Source organism: Musa acuminata, unplaced genomic scaffold (genome assembly GCF_036884655.1).
Source record: "Musa acuminata AAA Group cultivar baxijiao unplaced genomic scaffold, Cavendish_Baxijiao_AAA HiC_scaffold_1072, whole genome shotgun sequence".
NCBI classification, from domain to species: domain Eukaryota; kingdom Viridiplantae; phylum Streptophyta; class Magnoliopsida; order Zingiberales; family Musaceae; genus Musa; species Musa acuminata.
This window is the reverse complement of record NW_027021286.1, coordinates 129,952-153,475: the sequence shown is the minus strand read 5'-3', so window position 1 is coordinate 153,475 and position 23,524 is coordinate 129,952. Positions and strand designations below refer to the sequence as shown.

The 23,524-nt window shown below is 41.4% G+C and overlaps 5 protein-coding genes across 7 annotated transcripts; 4 read left to right on the top strand and 1 right to left on the bottom strand.

The window, feature by feature from the left end:
- Positions 1-377: 377 nt before the first annotated feature.
- LOC103976854 (uncharacterized) lies at positions 378-4,161 on the top strand. Its single transcript, XM_009392184.3, has 4 exons — positions 378-1,377; positions 1,749-2,156; positions 2,992-3,185; positions 3,812-4,161. Exons 1-4 carry the CDS (start codon positions 948-950, stop codon positions 4,055-4,057), a joined length of 1,278 nt encoding a protein of 425 aa, XP_009390459.2. The 5' UTR covers positions 378-947; the 3' UTR covers positions 4,058-4,161.
- Positions 4,162-5,421: 1,260 nt separating this feature from the next.
- LOC103977322 (protein SMALL AUXIN UP-REGULATED RNA 12-like) lies at positions 5,422-6,915 on the top strand. Its single transcript, XM_009392817.3, has one exon. The coding sequence runs from the start codon at positions 5,697-5,699 to the stop codon at positions 6,150-6,152; it is 456 nt and encodes a 151-aa protein (XP_009391092.2). The 5' UTR covers positions 5,422-5,696; the 3' UTR covers positions 6,153-6,915.
- An 805-nt stretch (positions 6,916-7,720) lies between these two features.
- On the top strand, positions 7,721-9,663 carry LOC135666072 (uncharacterized). Of its 2 annotated transcripts, none has more exons than XM_065177585.1 (3): positions 7,721-8,064; positions 8,487-8,751; positions 9,112-9,663. In XM_065177585.1, exons 1-3 carry the CDS (start codon positions 7,957-7,959, stop codon positions 9,438-9,440), a joined length of 702 nt encoding a protein of 233 aa, XP_065033657.1. In that variant the 5' UTR covers positions 7,721-7,956; the 3' UTR covers positions 9,441-9,663. The 2 variants fall into 2 exon arrangements, with proteins under 2 accessions (XP_065033657.1, XP_065033658.1); XM_065177586.1 differs by having other exon boundaries at positions 8,471-8,751.
- A 945-nt stretch (positions 9,664-10,608) lies between these two features.
- Positions 10,609-11,384, bottom strand: LOC135666073 (agamous-like MADS-box protein AGL80). The gene has a single exon (XM_065177587.1). The coding sequence runs from the start codon at positions 11,327-11,329 to the stop codon at positions 10,664-10,666; it is 666 nt and encodes a 221-aa protein (XP_065033659.1). The 5' UTR covers positions 11,330-11,384; the 3' UTR covers positions 10,609-10,663.
- Positions 11,385-13,023: 1,639 nt separating this feature from the next.
- On the top strand, positions 13,024-17,983 carry LOC135666069 (methyl-CpG-binding domain-containing protein 2-like). Of its 2 annotated transcripts, none has more exons than XM_065177583.1 (5): positions 13,024-13,226; positions 14,221-14,795; positions 16,094-16,147; positions 16,354-16,523; positions 17,335-17,983. In XM_065177583.1, the coding sequence occupies exons 2-5, from the start codon at positions 14,242-14,244 to the stop codon at positions 17,640-17,642; spliced, it is 1,086 nt and encodes a 361-aa protein (XP_065033655.1). In that variant the 5' UTR covers positions 13,024-13,226; positions 14,221-14,241; the 3' UTR covers positions 17,643-17,983. The 2 variants fall into 2 exon arrangements, with proteins under 2 accessions (XP_065033655.1, XP_065033656.1); XM_065177584.1 differs by having other exon boundaries at positions 13,029-13,226; positions 17,416-17,983.
- The last annotated feature ends 5,541 nt before the right edge of the window (positions 17,984-23,524 follow it).

The following is a 23,524-nucleotide window of genomic DNA, read 5'->3' as shown; positions in this document are numbered from 1 at the left end:
AGAGTAGAGATGATGGAGATGAGGGTACTTGAAAAGAAAATATATCTAGAATTTAATTAAATCAAATTAAATATTATATTTTAATTTAATTGAATTAAATCGCTTCGATTCATTTATAAAAGCCTTTTAAAAAAAAATCCTCGATGAAAATTAAATATGGGAGCTTTTATTATATAATAAAAAAAACCCATCGCTAAGGCAGCAAATCCCACATATCTGACCCGATCACCGACGCATCGAATCAAGCGGCCGAGATCGCGGACTCGGCCTCCCAGGAGGCGGGCCCCCACCGCCACCAATGGTGGGGGTTAAAGTGGGGGCTACCCGGCGGATAAAACAAGAGGCCGGGGTATTCCGGTACTTTACTGGGGCTCCTATTCCTCTCTGACAGTATCCCATCCCCACTCCGTAACCGCACTCGATAAGCCTCCCTCCGCGCTTACTCCGACGCCCACGGCCCTCCCGCTCCATCCCTCCGCCTCCCTTCCTAGGGTTTCCCGAGCTCCCCACTCGTGGTCCCCAATGCGGCGCCATCGCCCCCTCCCCGGCCCGATCCTGACCACGTAGGGCCTCCGGCAGCCCCGCGCTGGGGGGTGGATCTCCGGTCCTGGCTTCCTCGCTTCTGTTCTCCGTTTGATGAGCCGCGGTTCGGACTTCACCGCGGATTTTGGGGTTTCCGGAGACTTCTTCCTCCTCCTCTTGCTCTTCTTGCTGTTTGTCCTCTTGGTTTTCTTCCTGTTCCTCGTCTCCCTTGTGCTCTTTGGGTTCCTTGTCCTTCTCGCTCTCTCTCGCCTACTCCTTGAATGAGTCCTCGCGTTTGGAGCTTCTGAAGCTGGAAAAGATTTGGATATTGCAGCCGTTTGGTAAAAAGGAGGAGGGGTCTGCTCGGGTTTGAGCTTCGGAAGCAAAGTTAGTTTGGGATTTTTCCGGTTCTTTGAGAGGATTTAATGGACCTCCTCAAGGTAAGAAGGTTTCGAGGCATTGGTAAGTTGAAAGGGAGGAAAGATGCGGATCAGGAGCGGGATGAGTTGTCATCGGGGCCAGAAGAGCAGAAAGATGAGAGCTTGGATGCAATGTCGAAGCCAGCTGCTGTTGATACTGCTGTGGAGGGCGGTGAGGATGAGGATGATGACGATTTCATCACGAATGAGGTGAAGAGGCGGCTGAAGGAGCTGAGGAAGAACAGTTTTATGGTGCTTATACCAGAAGAAGGGTTACCGGAAGAGGACGAGGAGGAGGAGAGTAGCTCGAGTGGGTGGAGGGAGTCAGAAGTGGGGGTTGGGCATACGTGGTGCGGATTTGACACATTGTATGACAAGTACTGCGAGCGGATGCTGTTCTTTGATAAGCTGATCAATCAACATCTCAAAGAAGCTGGTATGGTGTTGAGCAGTCGGCTAAATAATCATGTTGTTCCCTTCTAGCTTGGAATGAACTCAGTTGATGACTGCTTTATTACTATACTGTTTATTGTCAATTGCATGTTTCTTTCAGCAACGGTGTCCTCCCTTGGTGTTGCTTTTAATACTTCAAAATTGATTGAGGATCTTCCTCTTAAGTTGTACAATCAAACAGCTTCATTCTTTAAATGATCTCAGATGAATTTTATCCATGTATCAACTTTACCGTTCTTAAAAATGGATCTATTGCTTCTGCTATTTTAGCTGCTTTTGTGATGCTAAATTGTAACTAATATCAGCTCTCTCTTTAGATTTTGTGAGCTGATGATGACATGCATGATGTGACAGGATCTTGGGGTACTTCAAGGCATTCACCAAGATCTTTATCAAAGAAGTTATCTATAGGCCTCCGCAGCCTCCCTTTCAAGAGACAAGATGAACTTCAGGAGGACTGCGAAAATCTGCAGCAACTGCAGGAAGATAACCCATGCCTGAATCTTGAAGTTGCTTATGTTGCACAAGTTTGTTTAAGTTGGGAGGCACTTCATTGCCAATACATGCAACTGAGCCAGAAGCTTTCATCGCAGCCTGAGAGTGGCACCTCCTATAGCTATGCTGCTCAAGCATTCCAGCAATTCCAGGTTCTGTTGCAGAGATTTATCGAGAACGAACCATTTGAGCAAGGACCCAGGATGGAGATTTATGCCCATGCCCGGATTTTACTACCTAAGTTGCTTCAGGTCCCAAATTTTTTAGGTAAATGATAAGACTCAAAAGATCTTTAGTCAATTCAGCTGTTGTTCAATAGAAATTCAAATGGATCATTTGTCCAACAACTAACTGAAATCTACCTGATTTTAACTATGTGCCAAACTAACACACATCTGAACACATTCTTGCTGTTTATGGCATTTATCTTATGATCACACTCAAGGTTATTTAATTCAAGTTAGTACCACTTTGAAGATTGTTTGTTCATGAGTTGTTGTATGTTGGTTTAAGTTAGGTGACACTGTGGGCATCAAGAGGAGTTCCATCTGCTAATATGTCACAAGTTGAGATGTTCCTTGTGATTTACATGTTGAAGAATGATTCGAAGATTTGTATTAAATTCATTGACCATCTAAAACCATAAAAAGTTTGACATTCATCAAAAGGCTCAAAGTTTTAATAGATTGAATTATTTGTGAATTCCATTTGCCCTGTAATTTTTATTCAAATATACTCTTAAATGTTATTGAAGTATATGTTCTCATCAGTTACAGCTAATTATAATTTACATTTATCATGAATCAATCATCTACTAGAGGGAGGGCCTAGCCATTGATGTAAGTAGTTAAACCCAAATTATTAGGTTGGTTGGTTCTTCTGGTCATGAGAAATTGTATGGAGGTAACTATGTGGGCCTTCTGAATGGCTCAGATACCTCTAAATATTGTTTTCAGGTGAGTCCCACATTTAGACTGTACAGGAAGGATCACAGCTCTCCATTAGTTTATTTTTCTGCTGATAGCATATTTTAGCAGAATAAGGAACATTGGGGCCCTCACCATGACTCCATTTCTCTTTGATGTTTCATTCTTGCTTTAAGGTTTGGATCTGAAAGAAAATGTGGAGGTTGATTCAGACAAACCAATTCTTGCCATTGACCTTATTAAGATAATAGAGGATTCAATCTTAACATTCCGCCTTTTCCTGAAGATGGACAAGAAAAAGTCAGGTGGCTTCTTTCGAGCTCATAGCCCTCGAAGCTCCCTTCAGCAAGTGCAAGCTTCGCTTGAAAAGGTATGTTACATGTTAGTAGCTCATGTTTGTTTCGTCAGTACATGGTTTATTGTGCTTCCAGTAGGAGAAGAGAACCCACCATTGGGATGTTTTCCGAGGGAAGAATCAAAACTGCTGTTTCCATTTATAGGTGTTTTTTGTGTTCTAAAGCTATGAAGTCCCCAAACACAGTGTCCCTTAAAATTATCTTGCATGCCTGTCAACTGGTGATCCCCCATGCTTTCATCCTTGTTTAAATGCTTGCATTGTGGCTTTATGAACAGATTCTCTTTTTGTTGTGCCCAATGAACTATTCAAGTAAATGCCTTCCAAATGCATTTTACATTAAGATGTGTGATTGTATGCAAGCTGGCCTGAAAATGCACCAACAAAGATGGAAGAATGATACACTGAAATTCTTGTCCTGTGGCCATCAGCAGCAACCTTGAAATGATTTTTAACCTTCGGCTTTATTTGTTTAATAGATTGCTGATTATTTGTCTTTTTGGATTGCTAACCTTTATAAGTATAAATGATGTAATAGTTGATTGCCATAGCTTAGGAACTGCAGCATCATATCTATTGGACCCTTTGGTTACTACACCAAAAACTACATGAATCTAGTACTCATTGGCTTTGAACTGCAGAAGGAGATCAAAGTGAAGGAACTGTTCAAAAAGACGAAAGGATGGAAGAAGAAAACCTGGCCAGCAACCATAGGGGAAGTGGAATTGCTCTTCGCACTCATCGACATCAAAGTCATATCAAGAGTTCTGAGGATGGAACGGCTCACCAAGGAGCAGCTGTTATGGTGCGAAGAAAAGATGAGCAAGCTCGACCTCTCGGACAACAAGCTCCACAGAGTTGGTACTCCCCTCCTCTTCCCTTGTTGATGGTGCACTACTTTTCTCCCCTCTGCCTCTAGTATAACTATCAGACACTTTATCTGCCTTTCCATGTATGAAATATATGGGTAAAAGCATCAGTACTTCCTGCAGTAGCCTCCCAATATTCATGATCCATAAACCTCTTGTTCATCACTCCAGTGTTACCCTGGATCACACTCACTTGTAGGACTCACTTGCAACCTTTTGCTCCCTCGAGTATGATCTACACTATGGTCTCTCTACCTGCTTCATTTTTATGACTTGAATCATGATCATACTTATTGCAAAGAAGCAAAATTCGAGGACAAATTGTATAGAACCTGTCAATGCAAAACCTGGAAAGAACTAATACAAGTGAAGTAGAGCTTCAAAATGACATCAAGACCTACATAATAAATAATTTTTATTTTGTCAAGATTCTGTGCACTTGGGAATGAGGAACACTTTTTTCCTTCCTGACCTAACTTGATCAATTGCCGTCCTGCTTCAAGCTAGTTGCATGGATTCAGCATTAAAGAGCAAGAAGAAGAGGCTTCTTTTGATGCACCCCCAAGCCCCTGCCAAATGTACTGCTTCCCTGTTGCATTGCAGCACCTTCTCCAACATACCCAAAACGCTTGGGAATCAGAGGAAGAAGACTATGTTCAATGCTTGTGACTCGCGAGGCACAGTCCCCTACTTTGCAATCCATCCCCATACTTAACTCGATTAGCTTTGGTGGGATGGAGATCTTGTCCCACCAAGTTGACCGTTCGTTAAAACGCTTCCATCAAGTCACTGGTCGTCAAGCTCGTCGTGACCTTCGTCTCTACGCCATATTTGCATCGTGAGACCGCACGAGCCGGGAATTCGGTCGAACGAGTTATCGGCGTCGTCGGGCCTCCCCGTAAAATTTGCCCTTCGGTTGTGCCCAACTCGAACCAGAATTCGCGGACCGGGTCCAACAGCCGGTTCGACAACCCCGGCTCGCTAATCGGCGTCCCAAGCCTTAGAACACCCCCCCCCCCAGGATTTCTTTTATTCACGAAATTGTCCTAAATCGTGCTTCAAGGAACATTTCACCGGTAGTGGCGTGATCGTAATTTAGTTGATATTCGAGGGTATTTAGTTCAATCATCAAATTATTGAACAATATGGTTATTCGTTTATGATTTGTAGAATCTCGTAAAGAATCTCTTTATATATATAAAGTTAATACTATCTACATTGATTCTCCCCATTAAACATCAACAAGCTTATCTTGAAGATTCAGATCTTAACTTTCCTCTATCTAAATAATAGCAATTTTAGATTTGAATAGAGGTGTATTTGGCACAAGCAAATCCTCCCCTAAATCTCTCCTTGATGTTGTTCTACAACAACAGTATATTCCCCTTATATTTTTTGGGAACCCTCCTTCACCCGAATAACATACTCTCTCTCTCTCTCTCTCTCTCTCTCTCTCTCTCTCTCTCTCTCATGTTTAATATAGAGACTGCGTTAGGTTAAAGCCTCCTGTCTTCGATGCTCCTCCTCCTCCTCTTCCTCCTATAAGATGTCATCAACCGCCGTGCCTTTCTCCTCCTCCGCTTGTTTTCCGTCTCAGAGTTGAAGTATTTATCGAGTAAGTGCATCAGAAGCGTTCCCATTGGCTTGGAGGGGAAGGATGGCCATGAAGAAAGTGGAGAAGATCCGGCAGGTCGTGCAACTGAAGCAGGTGATGCGGCGGTGGAGGGCCCTCAGCCTCCGGCGCCGCGGCGAAGAGGACGGCTCGCGGGGGGCGGTGCGGCCGGGGTCCGTGGCGGTGTACGTCGGGCAGGAGCGCCGGCGGTTCGTGATCCCGACCCGGTTCCTGAACCTGCCGGTGTTCGCCGCCCTGCTGCAGCGGGCGGAGGAGGAGTACGGGTTCCCCCCCGCCGGCGGCCTGGCCCTCCCCTGCGACCCCGCCTTCTTCCGCTACGTCCTCGACGCGCTACACCGGGACGAGCCCCGGTTCGGCGCCCTCGGCCTCGACGCCTTCCTCGCCCTCTTCGCCGACCTCGGCGGCGCCACCTCTCCCTGCCGCGAACCCATCTCTTACAACGGCTTCTCCCCTCTCCTCCCCAAGACCAAGGCTCGATGATCCTCTCTTCTCCTTCTAAATTGTACAGATGAAACGGCAGTCGATCAGAAGAAGGTGGAGTTCTCCAAGAGCTTCATCCATGGATCCTCAGAAGTGATGTTAGCTTTCTTCTTCCTCATCTCCTCCTCTCCAAAAGAACCCTGAATCCAACTCCTTTCCTTTTTAGTCTTGATCATGGGGTTGTAAGGTTCTTTTGGATTCATAATCTGGAATCAATGGAAGTTGAAGCTGCATGTTTTCTCTGCATCTCAAATCTTGTGTCTCATTGTGTTCTTCGTGCATGGCAACTCAGAAAGAGATAGGATGCATGAACACGATCCCTCCTCCTCTGCAATGATGTCAACTTCTTCCTCGTTGCATGGACCTTTGAGAGTCTGCTACAACTTGCAAGATGTCGTAGATGAACATGAACATGGTGTGGCCTTGCCCTATCTCATTTTTTTTGGCTCCCACAATGAGAAGAAAAGAAGTTGTGATGTGTACCAATCAGTACAGGAATCATCAGCATCTTCTTAGGACCTGTGTTACATGTCAGGGAAAGAGGATAAGATCATAAGCCTGATCTATCTTGAACTTAGGATTGAGAAGAAGGCCTGCCATCTTTTGTTGGCTCTTCAAAGCTTGTGAGGGTGGAGAGAGAAAATAAAATGGAGTGCTTCCTTCATTTCCTTCTCTATGTAACTGAGGGAAGGCAGAGCAGAATGCTGAAGGATGTGTACAAGAAAAGCTGAGACCTGCTCTGCCTACATCCAGCACAAACACCAATGTGTAGGAAGACACATCTCCTGTCTTAGCTGTTGAAGACTATTATGTCTTCTTCTTCTTCTTCTTCTTCTTCTTCTTCTTTCTCCTTTACATTTGATTTAATTTGGATCAGAGGTTGCATGTTCCAAATCTAATCAGAAACAAGAGTTCAAAAAGACTACACCCCTATAAATTTGGATAACATGACCTATTGTCATCTCTAGTTGTGAACTATATATAGTCCATGAAATTATATTCTTAGAGCACCTAACAAGGCCACAAAGTCAAACAAAAAAAAAAAGAAAGTATGTGATTGTCTTGATTCTAAATTATGCTTAGTTAATTTTGTCAAAAGTAGTTTCTATAACCTCATGCAATCTCTTGGAAACTGCATAAAAATATGATGGATGACAAAAACAAGTCTCCCTTAATGAAATTTCCAATGATGGATCCTCTTTCAATCTACCATGAGAGCTACTATTTGGACCAATAATTCACTAAAGATACTAAACAGTATTCATCAATGGATACAAAACAATTCACTAAAGAAACTAAACAATATTCATCAATGGATCAAAGCTACTATTTGGACCAATCCAATATTGTAGCCATAAATCCCAAATAAATGTACAATGCAATGCCAAATTGGCGAAATAAGCATGCGCAACGAATGGAGCTACGACAAGAAGACGACGTGGCTGGCAAATAGAAAGCGTGTGGCTCCGTTGCCCAAGTCGTAGCTTGATTCGGCTACGGAACCAGCGCTCGTGCGGCGACCACGTCATCGCTAGAAAACGAGTTCGGTTCCTATGTGCTTCTGGAGAGATCGAGAGTGACTTGGAAGCGTCCCCAAAGGCCCGACTCGGTTCCCTCTCCGCCCCATCTCCTGTCGCTACATCCATGGCGTGCGAGTTCTCTCCGGTCCCGTAGATTGGGAAGGAGCCGAGTCGGAATCCTAACGTCGAGGCCAATTGCTGGAGTCTCTCGCAGTGGGACGCCCCAAGCTTGAGGGATTCTTCTGCTGTTTGAAGGATTAGGGTTTGGAGACAGCACCGGCGACATGACGGGGTTTTGGCACGGGAAGTTGAAGCGGAAGGATCTGGAGGAGGTGTACGATGATTTCGCGGAGTTCTCGCTTTCGTCCCCCGCGCGAAAGATCAGGAGACTGGTAAGCGTGCGCTTCTTGGAACTCCTTCCCGGTGCCTTCTGTGTTCTGTTGATTTGATCGTGGCGGATCCGTTCGTATTTATGCTTAAAGTACTGTGGCTTTCTGTGGGAATTTCTCTTTTAAGTGTTTGCGTTACTTTTTCACTGGAAAAAATCGATCTTTGCTGTCAGCAAAAGATGATTCTGTCCCCAAGCTGTTTGATGTGTGCTGCCTCTCCAAATAATGGCTTGGGCTTGTGGAGTTTCTTTCACTTAGATGAACTTCGATTTGTGGTTTTAGATCATTGATAATCATATAAGAGCGGCTGTCTTCATATAAAGCCATTTACTTTGCTCATATTTTCAGTATTTTCTTGGTTTAATCTACATATGTAAGTGTTAGTAGCGCTGTTTCTCTTATCTGTTAGCTTCTTTTTGCCGAAGGATGCCGAGCTGCCACCAATTATGGAAGAGGGTGAACCGACATCAACTTTGGTATATAATCAGCAATTGCCGCAAGGGAACATTAGTTCTAGTGATATGCAGACTTCAGGATCTGTAGTGAGTGAGGCTATGTCTGGATACCCTTTGGATAATGAGGAGAGAGCAATTGTGCTCTACAAACCTGTGGAGACACCACTAATCTTGTCCCCTGGTCCCGATAATGTTTCTCTAAGAGTCAGCTTGGACTTCATTGATGGAATCAGACGTAAGTTCTTGAAACCTTCCATTGCCCGCATTTTAGCATGCATTTATCTTATGGTTTGCAATGTACAATGTGTTGGCAATAATTAGGATTTCTTCAAGAGTCTCCTTCTGTTATTCTCATTTTGTTGATGCTAGTAATATCGAGAAAAGCTATCGATTTACTGTCCGCTCCAACTCAATAACAACAGAGAAAAACATTGGGAAAATTTATTCTTAGTCATGTGAAGTAGTAAAGTTCTCTACCGTGAGATTTTCTCATCTGTCCTTCTCAAAGAAGGAAAGCTTTTGATTGAAACTGCATGCCACCTTTGATTCTTTTCCCATTTGCTTACATTACTTAACCATTGTCGAACTATTGCAGATCACATTTTCAATCCAGGGAATCGAAGTTTTGACAAGAAGGATCAACAAACAGGTGTTACCAATAGCTGCTTAGCTGTGATTCCATGGGTGCCACCGCACGCAGCGACTGCCACCAATGGGTTTGGAGGATCTGAATCAGAAAGCAAGTTGTCCCAGGAGCCAATGGAGGCTGAGGAAACTGAAGCTGCATCCATGGAAGTTGAAGAAGTAACAGAGCAAGCAACTACTTATGGACTAGACAGTGAAGGCTTTCAGCAGCGGCAACAGCACTGCCTGAACCCCCAGTATCTTCCCGGCACATCCAGTCCTATAATGTGGTCATTGTGATAGGTTAGTGATCCCGATCATCTCCAGTGAAAGATGTGCCATGCTTTGTCTAATGAAAGGCCACAGATGCTGCATGTGTTTTGGCTTCTTTTGCATATCCTCATGTACGACTGATGATTTATTTCATCAGAGGAGTTGTAGTAGTATGGAGGATCAGGAATCATTGTCCTTGCTACATGTGTATATTTTTTCTGCTTTACAAAGAAAGTTTATTTTCTGGCCATTCTTCTATTCGTCATTATAGAAGAGCTGATTGTTCTGTGCTACAATATGCTGTTGTGACTCTTAAAGCTTATTTTGTCAACTGTCATCATATCCAACAGGAGCTTGTGATCAAATAAGTACCTTGCCTTCTCGTGTTATGTACTTGAATGCCTTCAATGTTTGCATGTCACAGTATATACAATCAGGTAATATGTATTTCCAATCAATCATAGCTGCTCCTCAATGAGCAGATCCTATATTTTTAATTGCATTTAAGCTGTAGCAACCTCGATTAGGGGCTGCATCGGGTTCAACAGATATTGTGCCTTACAGGGTCAAATACTTACAACCATTGCTAACTGTTTTAACTGCTTCCTTGACCATCGCTGCTCAGGATGCATGCAGCTCTCTCTTCACTAGCAAGTAGTAAGTGCCTGTCTTGATGTCTCTGAGTAGGGGTGATGTTATAACTTGGATCCTTTTTCTTCTTGCTGAGTGCATCTTGATGTTTCTCTATGCTGGACATGCTGTGGATACTAGCAGAATTAATTGTGGGTAAAAGGTAATTGTCTTTTAAACTTACGACATTGTCTCTGTTCTTTTGTTCTTTTCATCACAGTATATCAGTAAATAAGATGCTGAAACAAAATCTTCCCATCTCAATTCTATCCAGTATGTCTGTGTTACAACTTGATTATGTGGAATCAAATATTTTGGGTTGTCCAGAACCAAGCAATTCCTAACAGGAACATAATTCTTCAAGGATTTATTTCAGCACAAAGATGTTGCTGGTTTTAGTATCCACAGATTGCACGAGTCTCTGAATTCCCAAAGGCTGAACAAGTCATGAAGCATGCAGCAGAGCACACATTCCAGTTCTTGGTTAGAACATTGCTGACCCTTTTCATTGCAGGAAACCGAAAACAATGGCCGAGGAAATTTACAAGTATTATTGAGAGGCTATGATGATCCAACACATGAAAGAAAGCTAAATCTAGAAAGCCAGAAGCGGAATGGTGTTAATCCATAGGGTAGTAACTATTCAGCCAAGTGTTCTTGTGGTCATCATTTCTGCTTATCATCAGCTCGCTGAGGTCCATCGCCCCTGCAAACCAATCCTGCCGTGGGAGTTCCTCCGTGGCCGCCGCCGACATCGGCGTCTTCCCCTTGTCGTTCACCACCGGTTTCTCCTCCTTGACTTTCTGCGCACTTTTTAATGCTGCATCTTCTATCCTCTCTCTCACCTTCTTCATGTTCATCTCAGTCATCCACGCCAGGGCCGTCACATCCTCGATGGCGACGTCGTGCAAGCTCCTTCCTGACAAGCACTGGTGCATCAGGAGCGCCGTCTCCAGCTCCCGGTTCTCCTTGTCCTGCTTCTGGAGCTGCTCCTGCAGCTTCCTGATCCGCTGGCGCATCAGGGCCTCCTGGTTCATCATCTTCTTGCTCTGCTCCGTCTCCGGCAGCCGTTTCAGCCTCGCAAGCACGCGCATGGCGTCCGGCACCGACGGCCACACGTCCGCATGCGGCTCGTCGGGCCCGTAGATGATCATGCACGCCTTGACGTCGCACAGCGTGCTCAGCTCGCTCACCTTCTTCATCAGACCCTTCTTCCTCTTCTTGAACGTGGCCTTTCTTGCGGTGCCGTTGACGATCCACTCCAGCTTCACCTTCTTCCTCGCCATAAGCCGTGGAGGTAGGCGCCTGTGACATTTTATACTGGTTCATTCAGCAGGCAAGCGAAGGTGAGAAAAAGATTCAGATGACGATTCTGATTTCATTTTATTCTGGTTTAAATGAGTTAAATATTCAGCATGAGATCTTGGCACATGATATCTGAATTAATTGGCCATTACTATGGGCAGGCAGAATTGGCAACAAATGTTAAAAGGAGTATCTTGCTCGATGATATTACCAAAGAAATTACCATCATACTATAGCTTCACCAGAAAGCCATCCTATAGCTTCAGAGAAGAGAGAATAAAAAGGTTCTTCTGATTGAACCCCAAAACATTTCTCAAGGTAAAAACAAGATTTGGACCATTATTTTTATGACTCTTGGTAGGAAACCAGATTAGCATAAGACCTAAATGCTTCAAGGAAAAAGCATAAAACTTGCAGTAGATTTCAAAGTATACTTTGCTGAATCTATGTTTTATTTGGTTGCTGAAGGAAGGAAGGAAGGATCATTTGAGTTTGTGACTGAGATGAAAGAGGATTACTTAAGCATCTTTTATCATGTTAATTTAACCCTCTTGGGCAGGTATGACAAGGCTGATCGAACAGTATCCTAAACGAAGGCTTCCTGTTTTAACAGACTAAGCTGGGGAAGAGATTGCCTGATGGAACTTGGAAGTTTCAGCTGTTGTTCCAGTCAAAAGGCCATCTTTTTTTCTCTCCTTCAATCAAGGACAAGATTTATCTGTGTAACTATGCCGCATCGTCTCATCTTTGTTCCTGTCTCCTGGATTCCTCTGCTGCTGTTTGGTTGCTGGTATGGAAACTGAGCTGGATAAATATTATGATCGATCTCTTGAACATTAGAATATTAAAGCCATGACAAGACATCCAGAGAGCATGATTTGAGGCTCAGATGAGATTCTGGGCATGTCAGCAGGAAACTGGTCACCATTTCCAGCAATCCAGCTCTGCAATATCTTATAATTGTTCTTTCTGGAAAACATCTGATGATTGCTACTTACTGTTGTTTCTCTCTCTTACTAAGTTTGCATCACTCTGAGCTTCATGCATCTTCTTCCTCTGTTTCTACTGGTAAGAAGCTAATTCTATCAGTTACTCATTCCTCTTAAATTGTCTTGTTTTGGGCTAATATTTTTTTGATTCTTTATTTTGAAGCATATTTTCTTTTTTTTCCCTTATTTGATACTTAATATACTCTCCTTTGAAATTTGGAAGAAAAATAAAATTATTTAAATTTCTCATAATACCATAAGAATTCGATGCTTTTTTATTTGCATCCATACTTATCATTATTAGCTAAAAAAAAATCAAATTATGCAATGATGAAATTATTTTCGGCGTAAATGGAATTGACCAAAATCAAATTATATTTATCGGGTTATTGGATCGGATCATTTTACACAGGAGGCGATCACAACATAAAGAACTCGACCCGTATCCAACTCAGCTCCGACAGCGTCGGATCAAATTCTACTGGTTCTCATTTACCCACATTCTTTGCCCACTCCTTTACGACTTACCCGTCTTTTGAGTGGCTGAAGCCATGGCCAAATGTGGGGCCCGATTTGTGCCCATCTATATCTCCAATCATTGGGCAGGTAGATCGAATGGTACGTAAAACGTTTCGTGAGGACTGGACACGGAACACCGGAGAAGCCGACGCAAAACCATCAAAACCGCCTTTGGAATCCGAAGCTTCCCATCCGACAGAAAACGTCGCCATTTCGCCTTTTTTCGACCGGGCGTCTCCGCGAGAGAAATCGCCCCCAATCTTTTCTCTCCCTTCGGATCCGTGGGTCAGCTGGACCGCCGCCCGGTTTCTCAGTCCCAGCTCACCGTAGATTCGTCCGCCGCTATTAATCCCGCGGGCGATCAGCTGAGGTGACTACGATTTATACGAATACCTGCTGATTCTTTGATTCTAAAGCTGGAATTTTGTGTGGAAATTAGTGGATAGTTTCTTTATTTGTGTTGCTTAGTTTCTATCTTGGAAGAATGCCACTTTTTTTGGGAATATTCCTGTCGGATCTAATTGGGAGCCGAAAGCTTACCTTTATTGTCAATCGAATGACTTAGTTATTCAAAAATTCTCCCTTTTAGCTGAACTTGAAGCTTCCTTGACATTTAGGGAAGCCAAAGGTGGGTAACTTTCATATTTTTTGGTGTGTCCTATGTTCATTACTTTGCTGTCAAGTTTTAGTGGAATTCCTAAAAATGATGCTTAGGATACTGATAAAGTTTGAGACTTCTGGTTTGAACTCAGTGAGCCCATGAAATTCGTATTACGAGAATTCAACAGATCAAGTAGTTACCACGGATTAGGAAAATAACTCGGGGGATTCTGCATTTTATCATGCGCTTGATAGTGTCCTAATCTTTTGGACAAAGTTGAACCGGTGACGACATTGCCTGGATTTTAGCAATCGATTTAAGTGATGGTTCTTGAATAAAGAAAAAAGACCATATTTGTCTTCTTCATGCGCATTTGTTAAGTCCTGTAATGGACTTCAATTACAGTAAAAATCTAGATAAAATTCCAGTATACCAGGAAAGTGTGAGATTGTAAAGAATATGACACAGATGCTTGCTAAGGCTACCTAAGACGATTATATTTTCCCAGACCTAAAAATCTAGATAAGTTTTCTGCTTCTTTATATTTTCCCAAACCATTGTGTTCTCAATCAAACAATTGTGTTTTGTGCTTCCTTATATTTTCCCAAAGCATCCTACTCTGAGTCAAACAATTGTTGAATTAGGTGTACTACCATATTCTAGACCACTTCATTTGTCAGAGACATAATTTTCTGAAAGTACCAATTTTCTGGACCTCTTCATTAGGTTTCTGTGATCTTTAATCAGTATTATTGTACTGCAGGTTATTCAGGTGTCAACTAAAATGCAGTCATACACAGAAGATGCTCCCCTCATTCATAGCTCCCCTAGAACTTCAAAAAAAAGTAGGAAAAGGTCATTTGATGTTTCTGATCGTGATGCAAAGGATGATGGCAAGCAATCTACTGAAAATATTTCAAATCATTTGGTGCTTTATGACCCTGGTACAAGCGATACAGGTCATGATTCTCTTGCACTTACTGATGTCATGGAGAATCATACTCCAACCTTCAGAAACTTCTTGGCATCAAATTATTCTGGCCGTACTTTTCCATCTATTGGAACATTCACCGTCCAGTGTGCTTCATGCTTCAAATGGAGGATCATTCCAACAAAAGAGAAATATGAACAAATACGTGAAAACATCTTGGAAGATCCTTTTGTATGTGAACATGCTCGTGAGTGGCGTCCTGATATTTTATGTGAAGACCCCGAAGACATCTCTCAGGATGGCAGTAGACTCTGGGCAATTGATAAACCAAACATTGCTCAACCACCTCCTGGGTGGGAAAGATTGCTTAGAATCAGAGCTGAAGGAGGCACAAAATTTGCAGATGTGTATGTTTTTTATTTCTCTGCTTTTGGCCTTTTTTTATTCCCCCAAGTAAACTGCTCAGAAATGAAAATGATTGTTTATTTGTTTTGAACCAGCTAGTTTGTGGAACTTCTTGCTGAACATTCTAAATAGATATTCAGATCTGATACTGATCAAGTAGCAACTATAGGTTAGTTTAAAGAATTAAGGAACGTGAGATATAGGTGATGACTAATACCATTTTTCTTGCATAATTTTTTCACATTTATTTCTATAGAGGTTTTTCTTTTATTAGTTACATCCAGTTTAGTGTTCTTCCCTAGTTAGGACTCTTGCACTTGATTTAATCGCTTTTTGCTTATGAGGTGTTTATTTCTTCATGTTAATGGCTTCATCTTACCTGGGGTTATCTTAACATGCCTTGACGGGATTATCTCTTTTTGTTTTTTCCATGCGGAAATCAAATAAGAAGGCAACCCAAATGATATAGAGAGAATTATCACAATGAGGTATTCTCCCTCATTATTTGAGTGATCATATGCATGTTGTTTCAAATTCATATTTTGGAAAAATCATAAAATAACTAGAAATCTGGTTTTAGAAACATAAGTGTCTGTTAGTAGGAATTTGCGGGAAGTTTTTCCAATGGAAGTCAATCACATAAGTTTTGCTTTTTCCTATTGTAGCAGTTGATCAGGGAGGATTAAACTGGACCTTAAGTGCATAACCCACAAAGCAAGACTATATTCTGTTTTAAACATTCAGGCATAAATTTATGCTGTTTATTCTTTGGATAATTAACAAGATCTTGAGAGACCTTGTAAGGTTATCAAGGAAGTTCAGAAATACCATGATAGCCATAGTGAACCTCCTCTTTGATGATATGGGATCCTTTATCATGTTGTGAAGTGTTGGAATTGATGATAACTTGAGCAGAAGTTCACCAATGATCTTGCCTTGAAAGTTCCAAGATATATGCTAACTCCTTTCTTACATCAAATAATCTTTCCTCGAAAGTCCCATAATCAGTTTGGCTGTTGCAATCAAGTTTTCCAATTTGGTGGAAGTACATTAGCATTTAGAAAGAAGAGTTCAACCTATGTGATGTCAACTTCTCGAAAATCTCTTTTTCATAGTCCTTCTCTTTTTCTCTTTTACATTTCATGTTTTTTCATTTTCATTATATATCTGTATCTAACAATTTTAAAACCAAAATTGCTCATGCATTCTTGATTTTCTGCTTCAGATATAGACATCCAGGTTATGTATTTGAACAAATTTAAGGTGCCACATTGTTGATGTCAATCATTTTCCTTTTCAGGTATTATACTGCTCCATCTGGGAAAAGATTGCGGTCGATGGTTGAGATTCAAAGGTACGGTCTATGTTCTTTTTTCACATTCTTCTTTCATTGAGTGTACTTGCATGCAAATGCTCGAGGTTTACCAGAAGATTACTGTGGAAAACTTGCCTCAAACACTTAGTATTGTGCTTTCTGATATGGAAGAAAGTTACATTTGTTGTTTCATGTTTGATTGGTGTATTGGATTTTAAAATTACTTTTGTCAAGGAATCTTGCAGGTATTTGCTCGAACACCCAGAGTATGCCAGACAGGGGGTGACTCTTTCTAAGTTTTCATTTCAGTCTCCTAGGTCTCTGCAAGAGAACTATGTCAGGAAACGCCCTCCACGTGTGACAAACCCTTGTGATGGTGATATGATACTGCCAAGGACTCTTGAACCTGAAGAAGGTGTGTGAAAATAGTGGAACTTAATTTTAGAACTACCTTGGAAGCTACCTTCTGTGATGATTTAATATGCAAATCCTCTATGATGGCCTTTTTTAAAATTAGTTAGTTGACTATTTGTTGGCTTGTATTATCCAAATGGAAAACTACAGTATCTGCCACAAGAGGGTTGCCTTCGACCGGCTCAGTGTGGCACTGATTGAAACTTCAAGTTGCGCTTTAGTGAATTAGCTGATAAAATTCATATGGATATTAAACCTAGAATATTCTAAGTATCTCTACATTTTCATCTCCAAACACACTGGATATTAAAAAAAAAATTGATCCTATCGGTTCTATGCTGCACCTGTAGTTAGATATTAATCAAGTTCAAGATACTTTTGGCTCCTCACCTCTGGCGGGAAAATGCAGGTGTAAAAAACATAGTAACAGGATTATGAGAAAAGGATATAAACCTATGGAGGAGTTCTAACAAAAAACATCAACCCGAGAATTGTGACTAGCAGTACTAATATCTTGATGAAATGAAAGAAAAGCTTGCTTTTTTGCTTCTAGCTAAATTCCTAAGCCTGTGGGGCAAAAAATGAAGTTTCTTCATTATTTATCTTGATGTTACTTTCTTGTTTATCAAGTATTAATTTCTTTCAAAATGTTTTGTGGTAACGATTCTACTATAAGAGTTCTTAAGAGTAAAAGGACGTACCCAGTGCATGAGGCTCCCGCCAATGCGGGGTTTGGAGAGGGTGAATGTATGAAGTCTTACCTTTAAATTTTTAGAAATGTTATTTTCATGACTCAAACCTTGGTCTCCTAGGTCCCAAAGGAACAACCTTATCGTTGTACCAAGACTCGCCCTCTAGGTTATCATGCTTCACAGATCTGTTCCTTGCTGCAGTGAATCCCCTATCTTGGGCAGCTCCTCTTAAAGAGCTTTTAATTGGTGGACAAGCCTCATCAAGTCCTTCTGAGAAAGATCCAGTGTATTCTCCTCAAAAGGAACCAACACCGGCTGGCACTATGTCTTCATCAGAACAAGTGTGTGGAAGTTCCACCCTTGATCAGCCAAAGATGAAGTTAGAAGATGCTGATCATTCAAGAAATGCATCTTCTTTTGAGTTGTGATACTTCGTTCTAATTGTTATTCTGATTTCTTTCTCGGTTCAATGTTAAGGGGAATGAAGAAGCACATTACATGACAATACACAGATGCAGCACAAGGTTTTGGGAACAAATACCAACATCAACATGTATTATGATATATGAACATATTAAGATTAGATCACATGACAGTCTTGAACAATTATCCTGGTGATGAGTGATGTTTCCCAGAAAAAAGATGTTAAATTTGTAACCTTATATGGGTTGTGGATGTTTCTTCATGATCTTTGTAAGTTTTAGTAGACAAAGAGGTTTTTGTATCATGAATTTTAATATAGCTATTTACAAAATGTGAAATTAGTATATATGTGTTCTTTAATTGGATCACTTTTGAGTAGATAAGATTGATTTTCTTGTTTAGTTAATTCGATATCAAAATTATTACACATCCATCTTAGAGAATTTATTCTGATCAAAGATTGAATGTTTTAGCTAAAGATCTATTAAATCAATCTGTCTGTTTTCATCATTTATCATTTATACAAACAGAAAAAGAGTAGTACTTATCATTTATAAAAAAAATAAAAGTATTCTTATGAAACTTAAAAATTAAAACCAGTTATGAATTTTAAATATTAATTCTTTGTAAAAAAATTAAGAATATCATATTTGTCCTATCAGTTATAATATAACATATATACATCCTCCAAGTATTAAATCCAATAAACATTACGCAATACAAACCAAGATTATTAGAAACTAATCGGAACTAAAATAATTAAATATATAAAATGACATAAAACTTTGAAAAAGTCTTATTCTAGTAAACCTTTTTGGTCAAACTGTTCTCAATTAATGGAGATTTACGAAATGGGCATATATTTTTTTATCTGGCATTAATTGACATACGAAGAACTCCACTATCATTAAATTTCTCCAATTAAGAGCACAATAATTTAATAATTACCAAATAGGATTAGATCAAATTATCAAAAAGTCTAAGTTTTCACTTTTTCGCGTCCCTCTTTTGCTTTATTGCCTTTTGGTTTTCTCCGAAAGCATAAGGTTATTCATATGGATTCTTGAACGAAGAGATAGTTTAGATCGGGTGGTTGGCTCTCAAACCTTTGTTACGTGATTATGGTCGACCCGAGATGGGACTGAGTTGTCTACCTATATCGTGTTCTCGCATGACAAGTCGATGCTGGGAGGAGGGGTTCTCGACTCGACCTCTCCGATACTTAAGTTTAAGTTAGTAGATGATTTTATTATATAAAAGGTTCGGTCCTTTTCTCTAAGATGAGGGGCTAGCTTTTATACCTACGAAGTCGACCCGAAAGTGCGTGGGTCATTAATGCTTGTTGTTGCCCTCGTTCGACGTGACCATGAAAACGATTGACTTATATGTTCTCGATGACGCGAGTCAGTTCGTGTGGACTTCTACTGTGCGATGTCGACCCGTACAGTTCGAGTGGCGTAGGGGTCGATCATCCATCATTTGCCAAGTCAACCACTCTCCCCCATTGGCCACGTGTCTGGTTGTTCCACATCAACTTTCGAGTGGTTGTCATGTGTCGCTTTCTGGTTGGCATGTAGATATTCCCAAAGATCTCACTTGGAGCAGCCCCAAGGCCAATCCTCGATGCCATCCAAAAGGAGGCTCGGCCAACCCAAGCCCTCATTTCCAAGGCCTTCCCCTCTACCCCTCAACACGTCTAGGATGGAGATCTTTCTCCAAATAAGGGAGAAAGGGTTTTGAAGGAGCCCATGCTGATGAAACCATGCCCGAGTTCAAAGACCGAGTAAAGTATTGCAGGTTCTATCGTGACTATGGTCACAACACCGAAGAGTGTTGAGATATGAAATATCATATCCAAGAGCTCATTCGTAGAGGGCACCTCGGGCGATATCTTTGTAAACCCTAGGAGCCCTCCCCTCACCCTCATGGCCCCATCAAAAAGCAGATAAACGTGATTATCGGCAAGTCGGGCTTCGAGGGAGATGGTATATCCGGATGGAGGGCCTACGCGTGAGCCTTGGTGGAGAAATGCCTATTGCAGGAAGATGGCACTGAGATCACTTTCGAGGCGGGGGAAGCCAAGTACCCCAATAATGATGATGCTTTGGTGATCTCGATTAAAATGGCCAATGCTCAGGTAAAAAGAGTAATAGTGGGCACTGGGAACTCTGTCGATATGCTATACATTGATGCTTTCCAAAGACTCAGATTGATTGAGAAGGATCTATCCCATATGACCTCGACCTGCATCGGGTTCACGAGGGATTCCATCTCCTCTCTTGGAACTATTGGAAAATTTGGGGTAGCATCACATGTGCAGCGGAAGAATAAAAAATAAAATCCCAAAATTTCTCACAAGGAAAGAAGGTTTCATCATCATGCGAAGATTGGTACGCAAAAAGCATAAAATCAAAAAACTTCGTGTATATGAAAGATATATTATTTAGGGAAGTCGTATATCCCTGAAAACCTATAGATCTATGGGAGAGGATGAAAAATGTCAACTATCCTCCTCTCTAACGGTGATCCAGACGGAAGGGGCTGTGAAAATGCTCCTCAAATCTCTTCAATACGCGTATCATGCGATCAAGAAAAGGCCAACCATTCTTAGTATCCACATGCCTCAAATAAGATATGTTGGTTAAGGAAAAGAGGGAGAGAGGAGAATAGGAGATGACAGCTAAAAGAGATCTAGCCTATGGCAATTTGGTTCTCTCATATTTATAAAGCCCATTGTCAACTTAACTTTAATAGATCATACTCTATTGGGTATTGGATCTTCATCCAACTACCCAAGCCTCTTAGATTAGTGAGTCTTTACCCAATAATCTCTCATTGGCTCTTATTGAATCTCATGCATAGGATCCAATAATTCAGGGGCTTATTGGATATCTAGTAAGATATGAGCTCTAATATATCATATCTGAACATTACTCATCACAATACCTACCATATGTATGTGATACTCTAGGCCTAATATCGAGCTAGCCGTGAGTCATACCTATTATAACTCAATTTGGCTCGGTGAATTATTATCTTCATACTAATTCACTTAACTTATCGACTACGAACGTACTATGTCACTATACAGTAATCCCCAAATGATATAAGGTAATCCAATCTATTGGACTTATCTGTTCTCAGTTACCATATATTTATAGTCTCTCATCTATTTAATATCCTAGAAATAGTATTTCAGGCATAGTGATGTTAGGCTCATACGGTTTCTACTTGAGCCTCGCTCTAATCGAATTCTTCTGAATAACTATTTCTCTCTCAATTTGAATGACTCTGGCTAGGGATTTGCCTGAGTAAGAACACATGAGATATTTATCTTATAACACAAAAAGAGAATGATCCTCTATTGATACTCAATAGCCCTCGTAAGATTGGTTGCCACTCCCGATGACCAAACGTGCTAGATCTAAAACTTCTAGGCCTATAAGTCTAGTATCAAAGAGTGGAGTACTCATACAATACTTCCTTGATATCTCAAGTCTAAGGATCATATATACTAGTGGGATGACGGAATCACTGTATAACAATGAGATATTATCAACTATTCAATATTCTATGAGCAGATCAATCAATGAACTTATTCTCTAACGAGCATCGGTGGTATCCCTAGTGTCCCCACAGGAGTAGCTATAAGACTAATCACCTCCATCATATGGATATGTATACAGTACACAAGTCTATCCGGTCATCTTGATGTCCCTCTCGAGTGACTTATGACCAGGATTATTTAAGGTCTATGTTTAAAGGCGAATCGATCTCATTATCATGATCTCATCACGATCTGATTCATATTGCATAGATCCATGGACATCACTAATAGGTAATATAAAGTGAGAAAAAATCAAATAAATAATAAGCAAAAATAGTACGTATCATGTCACACATGCCATCACTTATGTGAGTGACTTGAAGGATACTTATGACTAGCAATGCTCCCTTGAGTTGAAGCCACCATCATAAGCCTCCAACATCATGAGGTGGAAGTTGGATGGAACATGCATGTCCCGAATCTCCTGAGTGAAAGGGGATTTGGCTGAGATGGTTTCTTTGAGTTCTCCTTTGGACTTATGAAATTCCCCTTGGACCTTATCTATGTGTCGATTCACCAACTATAGTTGGGCCCGAAATAAGTCATCCGTTTGACAATAAGATATCTATCTCAGGGAAGGTCAAGGTGGTGCGATAGGGTAGAGGGGCACTGCACTCTGCCACTAGAGGTCTCAGGTCCCTCAGCTATTCCCCAATAGGTGAGGAGGTGTTCGGGAGCGATGATGGCTAGTTGATCGAGGTGGCACCAAGAGGTGGGGGAGTGAGCTTGGGTTGGTTCGCTAGTCATGATGGTGGGGAAAGGGATGCCTACTAGGCTAGCTAGTGTATGAGAGGCATGATGGCCAGCATCATTCTTGTGAGGGTTTGGACTTAGTGACTAAGGTTGAGGAACGTCTCGACGGGGATGACCGACTGCTCTACACCGACCCTAAGGGGCGAGAGTCCAAGGTCATTAAAAAGGCACTAGTAGCATCCAAGAGTCTAGGCTAAGGTGGATCCATCCATCTAGGGGAGGGCAGGAAACTGTTCTCCCTGCCCGAAGGCTCTGTGAGTGGGCAGGGCCTTCTTGGGGTGCTTATTGTTAGTGGACATTCTTGTGATATCGGGCCCTCCTTCTAGCACCAAAAATGTTAAGTGCTTTTATATCGTGACTTGGGGATCGGTACAGCTTGGTTCTGTCACAAAAGCGTAAGGTCGTCCATGTGGATTCTTGGGCAAGGAGATCGGAAGAATAAGGCTAGGTTGGGGGGTTGGCTTTTGAGCCTCTGTTGCATCTTCATGGCTGATCCAAGGTGGGACTATGAGTCGTCTTGCTTGTGTCGCATTCTTGTACGATAGGTCGATGCCGAGAGGGAAGAAATTCCCAACTTGACCCTCTTCAATGCTTAAGTTAGCAAATAGTTTTGTGGTGTAAAAGGTTCGATCCTGTTCTCTAGAATGGGGGGCTAGCTTTTATACTTGTAGAGTCGACCCAAAAGTATGCGGGTCGTTAATACTCATCGTTATCCTTGTTCGACGTGACCATACAAACGATTGACCCATACATTCTTAACGGTGCGAGTTGGCTCATGCACACTTACAATGTGCAGTGTTAACCTGTACGATCCAGGCAATGCAGGGGTCGATTGTCCGCCATCTGCCAGGTCAGCCTCTCTCCCCCTTGGTCACGTGTCGAATCACTCCACATCAGCTTTTGAGTGGTTGCCATGTGTCGCTTTTCAATTGATGTGGAAACGTTCCCAATCAGCTTCTGCCTCGTTGATCATGGCCTTCGCTATGTTGATAGTTGGACCTTTTCCACGTATCACTATCGTTAATTTCGATGAAGGAAAAGGAGCCAATCACAGTGAAGCTTTTTCTCCTTCCTCTCTTCCATAAGCAACTGCATCAAGCATCACTCAATATATTTGTTCTAAGCTCTTATGCTCCCCTAATTGAGTGATTGTGAGGATGAAAATACTCAAGAGCACACTCCTTCAACGTGAGGTTTAGAATCCAAGAGGGAGGTCAAGCATACACTCTTTGAAGTTAGAGGCGGAGGCGAGGGAAATAACAATAACATATGGATTATAATAGAGATAGAGAGAAGGGTGTAGGTAATAAATGAGAGGGTGTAATGATAGACGATGATCTTAACGACTAACAAGGTAAGACGAGGAAATGACACATGGTAATCGGTGGAGATTAAAAATAATATTATTTTTTTAAAAAAATATAAAAAATATTATATGAGAATAAAAATAAAAAGGTATTATACGGAAAAAAAGTAAAAATTTAAGATTTTTTTAAGGAATTTATGCATAAAATTATTGGTGCATGA